We start from the raw sequence: 15,247 nt of genomic DNA, 5'->3' as shown, positions 1-15,247 counted from the left end.
TTGCTGATCTTACAGACATAGGAAAATACTTATCATCAAAGCGAGTTTGAAATTCAACATAAGTTAAACTGGTCCTCTCTTCAACAGTAGTAATAGACTCCTACCACTGCAATGCATTACCTATCAGCATAAACGTAGCTAGCATCTGTTTCTGCACTTCGGTACAGATTACCATCCGAAGATGACGCTCGCTCTCCTGTTTCCACTGATATGCTAACAGGACATCTGTGGACCCCGCAAACGATGGTGGATTCCCTCTGATAAACGAGTGACGAGTTTTGTCCCATGACATTGGCTGTGCCACTGGTTCAGGAACAGGTACTATCGGAGGAGGTTGCTGGTTTCGTAGAGCAGATGCTACTCCTGCTGCTACAGCTCGTGCAATAATATCAGCAACTTGAGGGGAAAATTCCTGATTCTCATTTTGAGTTGGGGAAATACTGCGATGACGGTTCGCATTCCTTGTCCCACGCCGAGACATCCTTCTGTCGAATTCAGAAAAATCTAACGTTAGTACATTATAATGGACCGACTAAAAGAGTACAAAGAACCCTAATACTTGGGCTCTAATTATCAGAATACACAACGCGGAAGTATAGTAATCACAGATCCCTAAGACACTCGAACCTGGAATGCTCTGATACCAACTGTGACACCCCCAACATTTTCCACGCATAAGTTGATCAGGCTTATACACGAAAAACGAGGGATATCAAAAACAATTGGCAATATACAAGCATGGAATACAAAATGATAATAATAAAAGAATTTAAACAGGAAAGGAATACTAAATAATAAAACATCCATCCATCCTTTATTTAATACAGTACTCCGTTACAACTTGAAAATCCTATGTCAAGGATCCCTAAATATAAATCCTGAGAGTTCAACGTCAAAAGTAAATAAAAACTGAAACTGAAGTAATACATAAAACTTCTACCCTGAACTGGATCGTAAGAGTAGATGAATTCGGATGGTGGTCCCACACTGCTAGCCTCAACCTTGGAACGGGTACTGACCGTATCCTGAAATAACAACAATGGTGGGTCAACCCCACGAGCAAGTCCTCTCTACTATGACCCAAATCAGAGAATCAAATAAATTAATCATTTATATCCGGATGAGTACTATATCTGTATACATCCTAATGGAACTATCCAATGTATAACACGACCTCAACCAGAATAGACGGTGATCACTTAGACTCACACTAGGTGGTTAAGTGTCGCCTTTCCCTACCCGGGAAATCAGCTATTATACATGGTGCACGGTACTGACAACACAGACTGTAAGGACTACACAGTAGTAACGCATCTCAATGTACTAATGAGTTACTGAGCATAACAATTAGGCAACACATGCCAATAATAATACTAAATATACTGAGTATGTTAATTAGGCAACACATGCCAATAATATGAATAAATATATTGAGTATATCAATTAGGCAACACATGCCAATAATATTAAACCGCATACCCCGACAGCCACACATCTGTCTATAGCAACGAATGCATAAGGTATAAATGAGTCTAAACTTATTAGCCAGCTCACATGGTTCTATATGGCAACACATCCATATAATATAAATGCGACATAATAAACAGTCCATTTATTCCCAGAAATGCACACAGCATAATAATCATGGTTTATATACGATTAACAGTATAAATATTCCATAATATATAATGGATCATTTATATGAATAAAACCAAGCACTAATTAATTTAACATTAATGGTTATTGCAGTTTAATATAATAATAATACCATTAATCGTCGTTAAATTAATTACATACGTTTACTAGCGATTCGCACTTTAACTGATACAATTAATATTTAGAAATATTAATCGGACAATTATAATAGTTAACGGGAAATAAAATAATAATATAATGTCCCGTTAATTCCAAAAATGCCAACCCGAGGCCCCAAAATGTATAGTGAAGGTCCTGGAAATGACAAAACAGTCCCTAGGGGTATTATGGACTTTTTCAGCAGCTGCAGAGGCCCTTCACGTGCCCCCATGCGCCACCCAGAGCTCCCCACGCGGGCACGCGCTTACAGGCGCTGCCACGCGGGTGTGGCATCCTCCACGCAAGCGCACGCGCTCCCATGCGCACACTAAGCCCACCTGATGACGTGGCTCATCCTGGTTCGTTGGCTACATCATCCTGCTATGGGCGCGCTACACTGAATCATCTCACCCTATCTTCACTCAATCCAACGCTCACAGATCCGGGTGTACCGCGGTAACATGGACCGCGGTGCATCGGATCAATCACCCCTTTTAATGGCCCAGATGCGCGCGCATACCCTCCTATGGTGCGCCGCATCACACCGGATCACTCCGGTCATCTCTCCCATTGCCGGCGACCGGAAAACTCGCCGGAAATTGCAGAAAATGCCCGAAAACTTCTAGAAAATTCTAAAAAACCCCAAATGCCATAATACTTATTTTTTAACTATATTTTAATTACATAGGCCATAAAATGATTATCTACCACCTTTAATAATTAAAATTTTCTTTCTTTAATAAACTAAAAATTAATTTAATAAATTTCCTAGCATGATCTCTATGCTCTATAATTATTTAAATAAGCTAAACAATTAATTTATGGATTCAAAGGGGAAAAGTAGATAATAACTTGCCTTTAGGATTTAAAATAAATCCGCCGGTTGCGCGTAATCGGGTAAAATCGCCTACACCGGTACAGGCTCCTTTCTTTCTCTCTCTTCCTTTCCACACTTATACAATGGCTTATTGTTAATTTACTTTTCCTAGCATGCGTGAGCTCCCTCAGTGGTAAGATAACTAATATATATATACAAACTTATATTATATATATAATACAAATATCAAATTACATTTAACTCTCACCTATTCCTCACATTCCTACCTATGAGGCTCAATGGTCATGCCTCCTAAGTCCACCCAAATAACCCAAATGTCTACTATAGGAATTAAATCCCAATCCAAATGTCAATGTTTTCATCATGACATTTAATTGATAATAATATAATTACATTATTATCTTATTATCATTATTATTATTTTATTAATCTTATTATTATTATTATTGTATTATAATTTAATACAACATAATCCATACAATATAACCTACTAACATTAGAATATGTAGAGCACATACTAAACATATTATATTAGGCACATTATAATATTATTTTATTATTTATTAATCTTACTTTATATCATTATAAAACACAATTAAGTAGAATATAAAAACTAACCTTATAATATATAGAACACATAATAAATACAATTAATTTAATAATAGATGAATAAACCTACACATTTTTAATATAACATTAATTTAAATAACCACTTAATTTAAATAACCACTTCACAAGTACGGGGTATTACAAAAAGTTTATCCACCTTCTTCTAAACAACATTGTTTTATCATTGTGGCAACTGACTACTTTACCAAGTGGGTCGAAGCGGTGCCCATGAAGTCAGTGCACCAAGAAGATGTGATTCGGTTTATCAAGCAACATATTATTCATAGATTTGGAATCCCAGAATCAATCACAACTGATCGAGGTTCAGCCCTTGTTGCCAAAGAAGTGCAGGCATTTGCAGCAGAGTACGGGATCAAGCTCCTAAACTCAACCCCTCACTTTGTACAAGGAAATGGTCAAGCCAAGTCATCTAATAAGACGCTAAAAGGCATCATTGAAAAAATGGTGGAACATAACCCTAGGGTGTGGCATGAACTGTTATCAGAAGCACTTTGGGCATATAGGACTTCTCAACGGTCAAGCACATGTGTGACTCCATTCATGCTCACCTATGGTCATGATGCAGTTTTGCCTATAGAAGTGACTGTGCGGTTAATGAGATTGGCATTGCAAAACAATTTGACCCCTGCTGAATATAATGAGTCTATGCTGATCGAATTGGAGGACCTAGATGAAGTAAGGTTAAGGGCTCTTGACCACATACAAGTTCAGAAGAGGCGAGTAGCAAGGGCATATAACAAGCGTGTTAGGGCCAAAATCTTCGGTGAAGGTGACTTGGTTTGGAAGACTGTCCTCCCAATGGGTGTGAATGATCGAAAATATAGAAAATGGTCACCAAATTGGGAAGGTCCATTTATGGTTTACAAAGTCTTAAAAGGAGGCGCATATCATTTGCAAGATCTTGACGGGGAAATACACCTTCGACCTATTAATGGCCGATACTTAAAAACTTATTATCCTACAATGTGGGAGACAATGGAGAATAAAACCAAAGATGGTTAAATAACCAGAAGCCGTAGAGACATGCATTTCATTCATTGTTTTCATTGAGTACAAAAGTTTATAAGAGTCATTACCTATCATTTTCTTTGCAGATAAACAAAATGACTCCTAAGCTCATCCCACTCTTTCTTAGACATGGCCACTTTTTCATCCTTTTTGGCCTCTCAGTCCTCAGTCGAGGAATTTCTTTTGAGACCGATTTTCTCTGCTGATCAATTTCCACATTCTTTTGATAAATCTCCTTCATCTGAACAGTGAGTCCTTCTCTTGATCGGGTAGTTCCAGTCAATTCCATCTTGAGACGTTCTATCTCCCGTTCGATCTCTGCTGCTTTTTGGTTTTTCTTAACATGAGTTGATTTTAAGGTCTGAAAATGGGAAACATTGTCTTTCTCTTGTTGAATCAAAGATTCTTGCTCCTGCAGCATTTCATGGATCGTAGACGACAGCTCACCAGCCTTCTGAGAGGAGAGCTGAAAATCAAAGACGAGAGTCGGGAATCGACTCTGGACAGATTGAAGATGGTTTATCTGTTCTTGACTTAAGTTATGATGATCTATTAAGACAGACATGGCATCGGTCACATCAGCAGCCAAACTTGGCATCTTAAAGAGGTCTCGGGACACGACGGCGACTAGTAATCTTTTTGTCCCCTCAATATCTGGCGAACGACTGGAAGATGTAGGCACAACAATTGGCTCGCTCATCAAGGGATCTAGATCAAACCTAGCTGCTATCTCGGAAAAGTAGGCATCAAAGTCATTGATCGTGCTATAAGTTTGAAGGGGTGGTTGGGACTGAGAATTTGAGCCAGCCTGTGAATGAAAGGAATTTAGTAAAACAAGTCAAGGCTTGAATGAAAGAATAAGTCATAAATACTCGCACCAACTGGTGAAGGCCGAGTCACATGGCCAAAGGTGCGTCTGGCAGCAGACGCTGGTGCAGAGTAAGGGCTTGGAACTCTTGGTTGTGTGCCTGGGGCAACCTGCAAGAGAAGAATGTTTCTGAATGCTTAACTTCGATAAAGATATACGGGAGATGTACTGAAAGATCATCTTGAAAATCACCTCAGCCCCATCAAACTGATGAAAAACATTATTTGGTTGAGTAGTGGCTTGTTGACACTTGACTCCATTAGTACGAGGGTGATCAGCATTCGCAATGTCATCACAAGTGTTGATCCTATCTCTCGACAACGACCTAGCTGAGTGTGAAGAAACCTATCCATAAAGATGCCATTAGAATCGGCAAGGTACATTGTTACTGGAAGTAAAAACAAAGCCTAGTTACCTCACGGCTGGTAGAGATATTTGTCTCGACTGAGAAAGTCGATGGCATCAAGGGGTCAGGATTTTCTTCCTCCTCTTCATCGATCAGAGGTAAAGGGTTGGTGGTCCTAACTGAGGTAACCTGTTTTTTTCCTTTCCCTGCCCTGATCACCTGGAATACCATTGAGGTTAAAAAAGGGGTATATAGGTGGTACATATAAGTAAGCTAAAGTTCTAAGAGATTATGTTTTGAAGAATTCATAAGGAAAACCTTAGGCCTCTTGGGGGGTACCACGTTTTCCTCGTCAGCCTCAGGCATTTCTGCCTCATGATCAGAAACTCCTAATGGGTCATAGAAGGCAACAACTGCATAAAGGAAAAGATGTTTTTATGATCTAAGGCATAGAACTTGGTATTTATATATATGTAAGTATGAGTGCGTACCTTCTTTGGACGACTTTGATTTTTTCGTCCTGCTGGAAGAACTAGGATTAGCCACACTGATCCCTTTTGATGGCTTGGTCGAGGCTCCTTGGGGTTTAATAAAAATGGAGGCAATCCTATTTGTTATAGTGCGAGAATCCTCCACCATAACCTCCGTAATATGGTTTCCCCACCAGTAGTCAAAGGATGGAGAAGTATCAGGATTTTCCAGAAATGGCTGCAAAGAGAACTTATTACAAAGACGGTTAAACCGAAAGGATACTCTATCCACCGTTTCTTTTGAGGTGAAGACTACTCGTTCTAAGAAAGAAGTATTGAAAGATCGAAAAGGCGGAAGTGGAATGAGTTGGGTGAGACCAAATTGTCTAGCAAATTGTGGGGGATTGTAATACTCCACCCCACACTTACTATTTGGAGAGCCTATTCTTGAACATCCATAAGAGATGTCCCTTGCAATCAAGAAACTGGCCCAGGTTTGTGTATGTTCATCTTGGCAACTCGGTGGAGCCTGGGCAGGGGGATAGGAAAGCCACAAAGGTCACCTCGGTTTAGGCGAGAATGGCAAGAAAAGATGACTGGCTCGGTATACAGGGAGTTTGTAAAAGAAGGAGAACGTGGTTTTGAACGATCTTTTTCCTGGTTGAATACGTGCATAATGATAGCCGGGGACAGGAATAGCGGTCGACAAGTCGAGATCGGGGTAAAGTTCGGGGAAATATGCGTATTCCCAAAGTTGTAACAGCCAGAATGGCCCAAAACAGGTTTTGAAGTTGGAAGCAACATATTCCCTGATGCCATGGTAAAGATAAGAAAGCTGAAAAGGAGCGAGAGCAAGTTTCTCGCTCGAGTGAAGAGCAAGGGCCAATTGAGTAAATTCCTTGGTGACTGTGAGCGAAGAAACGCAAAATAAGAACCTGTTCAGCCAGTACACCAAGAAAGAAATATGCTCGGCGATGGAAACTGAAGTTCCTTTACCCTTGCTGGCTTTAATAAAAGGGTCATGGGTAGTGATGTGCTCAGAAGCGTCAGGTTTCTTTGGATATTCATAAGCTACTTCAAGAACGGTGAGAAGCGAATTTATTTCTGTACCGTGAGGCCTAAGCCCGGTAAGAAAATAGATATCTTGCACCGTCGGGCCAATCATACCACACCGAAGATAGAAGGCATTGGTGGAACTCGACTAGAAAAAGAGTAATGAGACGAGAGCCTCCTTATCGATAGAGATTCGATTTTTTGAAAGAATGATGGCATCGTAAATGCCGACCTCCTTCCATAATGCTTCGTAGTGAGGTTTGACCCGATCGACCCAATCAATCCAGTCACTCTGAGGGATCGGGCAATTTCTGAAAAGGTTGGAAGAATCCACAGGATTAGAGAACTCACGCTGAAATGGGAGTTGCTCCTCAGCTAAAGGACAATAGGGAAGAAGTGAGGTTGGTGGACTATCTCTGAAGGCTGGAGCAAGGCCGATTCTAGGTGAGGAGTCAGCACTTAGGACATTGGCTAACACTTCACTAGTGCTGAAAATATCTGTAGCGATGATCTCGTTGACGAGTTTTTGAACAATCCCGGCCTAACTGGAAGATTTGTTACTGGCCGGAATTGACGTATTCTCAGCAACGATCGTTACGTTTTTATTACCACCCATTGGCCGAGATCCTGAGGAAAAGAAGATAAAGCTAAATTAGAAAAGAACCAGTGAGAGGGATAGTGGAGGCCAAAATATTTTAGCTTTACTAACAAAGAGGAAAATTCATTTCAAAATACTCACTGGTCGATTGGCCGGAGCCGATGTATTTATGATGGCAACTGTTGAATTTCTTTTGACACCCTTAAAATCCAGTGAGAGGATAAGCTAAAATTCTGAAAATAAAGCTGTGTTCTTTACGATGTCTTAAATATGCACTCTATATGTTTCTTGATTATGGGACAAGATGAGCTAGTATTCTGCTGTGGAGTTTTTTGTTTGAAAAGACATACAACTATTAGGAAAATTTCGCAGAGATGTTCTGCAATTTTTGTGGCAAAGCTACAGAGGGTTTTGTTGGATATGGTGTTGACAATGCTTGGTAGAGTCAAGTGTTATATATATAGAGCAATTTGCTTGATTTAGCTGGCGAGATATTATACCCAATGAAAACGCCACAGGGTTATGAATGTACTTGGAGCCGCCTAAAAACAGACTAGCTTAAAATCCAAGGAAATATAAAGAATAAATTCGGGTATTGGAAATCAATGTGTCAGCAAATGAGATTTGTTATACATCCTTAACCACAGGGTAATGTGTTCTTCATTTGTTATACATCCTTAACCACAGGGTAATGTGTTCTTCATTTGAGTGCAACCCGTGTCTGTTGACATGTTATTGAGCACATGGTTTTGGGGTTTGTTTCTCTTTTGTCTTGTCAATTTAAATTACAGATAAAGGCGTACATTGAGCTCCAAACCCATTTGTTCTGACAAGACATCGAGACTCATTTTGGTATACGAAATACTGTTCATTACACACTTTGCATGACAATAAAGTGGCTGTGCTTTGTACAGAGCTAATATAAATATATATACATATATATTTATATTTATATTCGCACATGTTTATATTTACAAAAGACCACAGTTGGTTGAGGCAAACCAACCATATCTGCATTGGTTGCGTGTTGTACATGACTATATCTAAAAGGATATGCATTGAGCTCCCAAACAGCCAGCTTTCAAGATGAAACAACAGGGTTCATTCACGTGCTTAATTAAGCATATGTCAGTACCTATTTTGACTTGCAACTTAATTTAAGCTATGGCTCAATACCCATTAAAAAAATAAAAAATGGGTTTGCATGATATGTGCTGCATGATGTATAAGTAAATATATTTATATTCATATATGCATGTCTCTACAAGTTAGCTAGAGAGAGAAACATACTTTCAGAGAGAGAAAGCTCAGTGCAAGCTCTTCCCTTCCAGAGAGGAATAGAAGAGATTGAGAGCCAGAACTGGTACGGCGTCCACTGTGACCCGACAGCCAGCCTTCTCACCGTTTTAACCTTCCGAGGTGAGTCCGAAGACCCGATATTTGAAAAAGCCGGCCGGTTTGGCTTCACGACCGTTTCACTCTCGCCGTTACTCTGCCAACTCGATGGTCCCGACCGCTCTCATCGTCACCATCCTCTTTCTCTACGTCGCTGTGGCCATCATCGTCGGCCACAAGAAGCGGAGCGGCCCATGCGACGGCGTTAGCTTCCTCGGCATCTCCTGGGTCTTCGGCGGCATGACCTTTATCTGTCGAAGAGAATGATGGTTTGTACTTGCAATGGAGCATGCTTTTTCTAGCGGCGAGTCCATCTAGGCGATGGTTTCGGCGGCATGTAACTTCATGAAGAAAAGGTGGAAATGGGTTGAACATTGATTGTCGCCATTGGTGGTTTTTTATGACAGTAAGGTGGCTTCGGTAGTTACTGTAACAGAAAATAGCCCGCGGTGGCATCGCCGACGAAAAACGAGCCGACTTTACACGATGAAGGAGGTCGTCGAACAAAGTTGGGTTGCATGTCGACGAAGGTGACGGCGTTGGATTACTCATTTGTCATCTCAAAGCAGGTCTACCATATGTATAGGTGGTTGACGTTTTCTTTTCTCAGTTTCCTTGGAAATGCCCTGTAAGCAGTAGCACTGGTTCCCCTCTTGGTCTCTAATATCTTAGGCAGCATTGTTGATTTTTCCGATGCGTTATACACAGAGCTCGCCTATGACACCACACTCTCACTCTAACTTTCTCTTTCTCTGGAAGCTTAGAAAAAGCTACAAGTCAACTTCTCTCTCTGGAAGTGCTTTATAGCTGCTATTGTGTTTCTGTTTTAGTGTGTAAATGAAACATTAATTGGTTGGAAGCTTCAATATGGACTATGAACAAATGGCCATTGTAAAGAAATGATACACATTTCTCTTTCGATTAATAAATGGTTTTAGTTATCCATACATTAAAGGCAAAATTAGCCTTGATTGGTCGCCGAACACAAAAACTGGCCTAAATAAATACAACTCTACAAAAATTCGGTATGAACCCATTTTCATAGAGTTGGGGGGCAGTTGTTAACACTTAAAATATAATTCGAGGCAATCATGCCACGTGGTCAGAAATTACAAGGTCCAAATTTTGGGTCAACCCATGATCATCGGGGCGGAAGATTAATTTCTAATCATGGTGATCAGATTTAAGATTGAGAATTAAGAAGAGTGGAATTTTTAGGCCATTAAGACTGAGATGAGGTTTTGAGCTCATAACTGGCCATAATTGAGACTCTCGGTCTCATGGTCATGAGTTTTAAGCCAAAATCTTCTCAGTCACTATGGTCATGAACTTAGGCAAAAATCCTCTCAGTCTTCATGATCATGAGTCTTAGGCGAAAATCCTCTCAGTCTTCATGATCATGAGTTTTAGGCCAAAATCTTCTCAGTCACTATGATCATGAGAGTCTCAGTCTCATGGTCATGAGTTTAGGCCAAAACCTTCTCAGTCACTATGGTTATGACTTTCAGTCTCAATGGTCATGGTCATGAGTTTTAGGCCAAAATCTTCTCAGTCACTATGGTCATGAACTTAGGTGAAAATCCTCTCGGTCTCATGGTCATGAGTTTAGGCCAAAACCTTCTCAGTCACTATGGTTATGACTTTCAGTCTCAATGGTCATGATCATGAGTTTTCAGTCAAAATCTTATCTGTCACTATGGTTATGAGAGTCTCAGTCTCATGGTCATGAGTTTAGGCCAAAATACTCACAGTCACAACTTTCTCAGTCACAACGGTCATGGTCATGAGACTCTCAGTCATAATGGTCATGATCCAAAATATTTCCAAAGACTCATAACCAGCCATGATCAAGAGTCTCGACCGTTATTTCTCTCGGTCACAATGATCATAAGACTCTCGGTTGTAATGGTTATGATCATGAATCTTAACCAAGATTTTTAGTCACTATGGCCATGATCAAGACTCATGACCAAATATGGTCATCATCAGGGGTCTCGGGTCATAATCACTTGAAGAATCTTTGGGGTAATTCAAATGAAGATCGGCTGTGAATCCTAATGATTTAAGACCCCAACAAGTTAGGTCTAAAAACGTGAAAAGAGCTTGAAATAGAAAAAGGACAACTTGACCATATCAGAGGTCCAGAGATTCAGAACCCCAGATGGAAGGTTCTCACCTACATCTGATGAAGAAAGTCAGATTTGTCAGAAATCAGATGATGCCAAGCCAGTATACAGATCAAGCCAAGCATGACAGGTGCATAGAGCTAAAAATGGCTTGAAGACCAAAATCATCAAACATGAAAGAATATGCACCATCTAGTCAAAAATACTATGTCAGACATACTTGTATCTGCCTATAGAGGGATGTGCAAGTCAGTCAACCTAACCAGCTCAGCAAGGTGGTTAGGTAAAATCACTTTCAACTTACAACCAATCAATTTCTAGAGAAACGGTTGAAAGGGACAACACTAGATGGAGGCTTCTATAAATACCCACTCAAGGCTTACAAGGAGGGGGTCCAAGATCATTTCTAAAAGTTCAACTTTTAGTATTCATATCACTTAGCACTTAACTTTTATTTCATCAAGTTCAGTTTATCACTTAGCTTTTATTTCAGCAAGTTTAGCTTAGCACTATCAGTTTAGTACTTAGTTTATCTTTCAGCATTCAATACTTTAGTTTCCATTTCAATCAAGAGTTTGTAATTCATTCATCATTGCAATCAGTCAAGTTCAATGAAGAAAGGTTTGCAGATTCAGGTATATTTATTATTTAGTTTAAGTTGCTTCTAATTGATACTCATCTTAAATGTTTAAAGTCCTTTCTTAAAGGCAATAACAACCTTAAGGAGAGGGTCATTCCTACTCTCCAACTTTCGCCTGAATCACCTTAGGTCGGTGACCCGACCCAATAGGAATAGTTTGGCAAGAAATATTCGAGTCCATCAGGACTCTGGCACGCCCGCGTTCTAGGTCAGCCATTCATTGGCTAGCGACCTCAGACCACTTTGTGAGCCAAACAACTTTGGCACGCCCAGTGGGACGAGTGTTTTATTCGTGAATGGTCGTTGAGACTAGGTCACAGACTCAGACTTCAGCTAGACAAGCTAACCCTCAAAGGGAAGATCAAGAAAAAAACCAGCCTGCTCCCATCATGCAAGATTCCTGGTCTGAGTATGAAGAGGGACATCAGGCCAACCACCAAATGGCGGTCGAAAGTGTCAGCAATATGGTGACACGATTTGAAAGTAGAGTGGAGGCTTCTCAACGCCAAGTCGCTTGGGAAATCAACAAAAATATGGAGCCATTGGTGGCTTCATCCCACATGACTAATACTCAGCTCCAACAGCTGAATGAGGTGATTAATGCCTTAGTGACTCGTATTGATAGACAGGTCATTGCTCAGCCGCCTAGGTTAGAAAACCAAAATGATAGACCCGTGGACCAATTTCCTCCTCAACAAGTTGGTCAACCAGAAAGAGGTGCCCAGCCACATCCCATGGTTAATGGTCCTCGACCAGTAGCTCTAATTCCACCACAAGTCCATCCAGTAGAGCAAGGAGTGATTGGTCACCAACAACCAAGATGGAGGAATCATGACCAACCTAATGGTCGACCTCCTCATTTTCAACATCAAGTCTTGCCACCTCAAGCTGCGAACCCAAGGGGGCAAGAGGGACATAACCTTTGGCCCAATGTTCCTTTTCAGAACCAAGTCCCACCTATGGTCATGACTAGGGAGCAATTGACTGAGTTTGTAATTCATTCATCATTGTAATCAGTCAAGTTCAATGAAGAAAGGTTTGCAGATTCAGGTATATTTATTGTTCAGTTTAAGTTGCTTCTAATTGATACTCATCTTAAATGTTTAAAGTCATTTCTTAAAGGCAATAGCAACCTTAAGGAGAGGGTCATTCTTACTCTCTAACTTTCACCTGAATCACCTTAGGTCGGTGACCCGACCCAATAGGAATAGTTTGGCAAGAAATATTCGAGTCCATCAGGACTCTGGCACGCTCGCGTTCTAGGTCAGCCATTCATTGGCTAGCGACCTCAGACCACTTTGTGAGCCAAACAATTACATACTGAATTTGACTACATATTATAGAATTCTTGTGTGAGTGGACATGGTAATATCAGATCCCGGAGAGGCTTTACCAGATAAGGCTCTGGAGCAAAATAAAAGGCCCGCTCCAAACCATTCCACGGAAGCCGACAGTGTCCGCGCTCTTGCCATCTTTCCCCCCACGAATTTTGTATCAAGAAATTTGGCCACCGATTGTCTATCGAATAGCCAATTACGAGAATTGTGTGCTCGAGAGGTACGCCTTGAGCAGACGCGATAGTCTCTCGACTATCGCTGTTAAATATCTGTCATGAAAAAAAAAAAAAAAAATCCCAAAACAAACTATATATATATAATTGATCCCTCAAATTCACAAATATTATGCATGACTTCCGTTTGTGCGGTTTGGGGCTGGAGCAAGTAGGCTAGTTCCTGCGAAAAAAAAAAAAAAAAAAAAAAAAAAAAACAATTTTATGAAAACCTATTTCATTATATTCCATTAATTCAAAAGAGACCATTATCCCTCTCCTAATTTCTCTCAATTAAAAAATAAAATAATATTATTATAATATTATAATATATATTTTAAATATAGATTATATTTCTCTGCAAGTAATATGCGTCACTTACATTGAGAGTGCCTACCAAGGGGAATTTATCCAATAATGTTATTATGCTAGGCACGTCCCAATTTTCTATCCATTCCCACTCCCTGATGGCGAGCTTTGATACCTATATATAAATAAATTAGAGAATGCACAATAATATTAGAAAATACACAACTAATTATAGATAGAATTATCATTTTTAAAATATCTTACGTTGAAGATTACTTACGATGCACCCGTAACGCAGTAAATAGTCAAATGTAAATTTGGGATCACCAGTACCGAATCTGGTTCTTTGGATTGGAAACACCGTGTTGATGCACCCGTAACGCAGTAAATAGTCAAATGTAAATTTGGGATCACCAGTACCGAATCTGGTTCTTTGGATTGGAAACACCGTGTTGATCCAATCAACAGGCTCTTGGATGCTAAATAACTTCATATCTTTGAAACTCTTGTCCAAACATATATTGTACGTTGATTCAACTTGTTTTATGACTGGAATTATCCAGCATTTATCTAAAGATAATATTAAAATAATATAAACTATTCTATTATGGAGTATTTATAATATTCAATTATTTTGCTCACTTGTGTGGCCTTGATTTACCACTGGAGAAATAAACCCGTCGTTGAACCAATTTTTTTCAGTCTATATTAACCTAAAAATCAAAATTAATAAAGTGAACATAACAAAATTAATACAAATAATATATAAATAGTAACATAAGTGTTGCATCAAAGATTGTTCTCAGGATGAGTTCGGAATCTGAATCCTCAAATTCTATAAGCATTAGAGGTCAATTAGGCATGCAACTTCTAGATTGGAGTCAAGACCCAAAAGTAGATGGGCCACACCAAACTACCGGTAAACTACCTAACGTATCTCATTGCAAAATATTAGGGAGAGCACACAATAAGCATAACTGGTAAACTCCCTAACGTATCTAATTGCAAAATAATAAGCATAACTGGTAACATGGAAATCGAAAATTGAGGATAATTAATTAAAAGCGAAATTATCTATAATTTTAAATGGCATCTACCCTTCAAGACTATTAACAATCCAATGACGAAAAAAATTATCTGACATCTGTTAACAACAATAGCATAAGTTCAATAATAATAATAATAATAATAATAATAATAATATGATTGGATAGGGGCATATTCTCCAAATTCATAGTATTTAAAATTGGTGTACAAAACGACTCAAAATTCTATAGAGCATACCAGCATGAAGAGAGATCAAGATTAGATTCTAATGAAAACACAAATTTGCCGCTTGATAACTGCGATGAAGCAGTTCTTGGTGCTAAAACATAAAACTGAGTGTCGTGTTTTCCTCTTTAAATAATATTTCACATTCTTTTTTTAAATAATATATTTTACATATTTTATATATGTATTTTGAATTACTAAAAACTAAAAAGGCAAGTTACTAATTTGGAAATAGCTTATCAATGTAATTTGGAAACTTATTTAGAAAGAATGGAGTATGAATTAAATGCACACGTTTATGAATAGATTCAGATTGGAGAAAGATAATACGTCATTAATTGATTTTAGACA

General features: G+C 39.3%; 1 protein-coding gene across 1 annotated transcript; it reads left to right on the top strand.

Annotated features, from left to right (window-relative positions):
* Positions 1-3,469: 3,469 nt before the first annotated feature.
* LOC132281389 (uncharacterized) lies at positions 3,470-4,264 on the top strand. Its single transcript, XM_059783097.1, has one exon. It carries the CDS (start codon positions 3,470-3,472, stop codon positions 4,262-4,264), a length of 795 nt encoding a protein of 264 aa, XP_059639080.1.
* The last annotated feature ends 10,983 nt before the right edge of the window (positions 4,265-15,247 follow it).

The sequence above is a fragment of the Cornus florida genome, unplaced genomic scaffold (genome assembly GCF_030987335.1).
Source record: "Cornus florida cultivar Cherokee Brave unplaced genomic scaffold, ASM3098733v1 CherokeeBrave_3.0.0_Hap2_Chr11, whole genome shotgun sequence".
Classification (NCBI taxonomy): domain Eukaryota; kingdom Viridiplantae; phylum Streptophyta; class Magnoliopsida; order Cornales; family Cornaceae; genus Cornus; species Cornus florida.
Note: the sequence above shows the minus strand (reverse complement) of the source record. Positions and strands in the feature narration are given on the sequence as shown.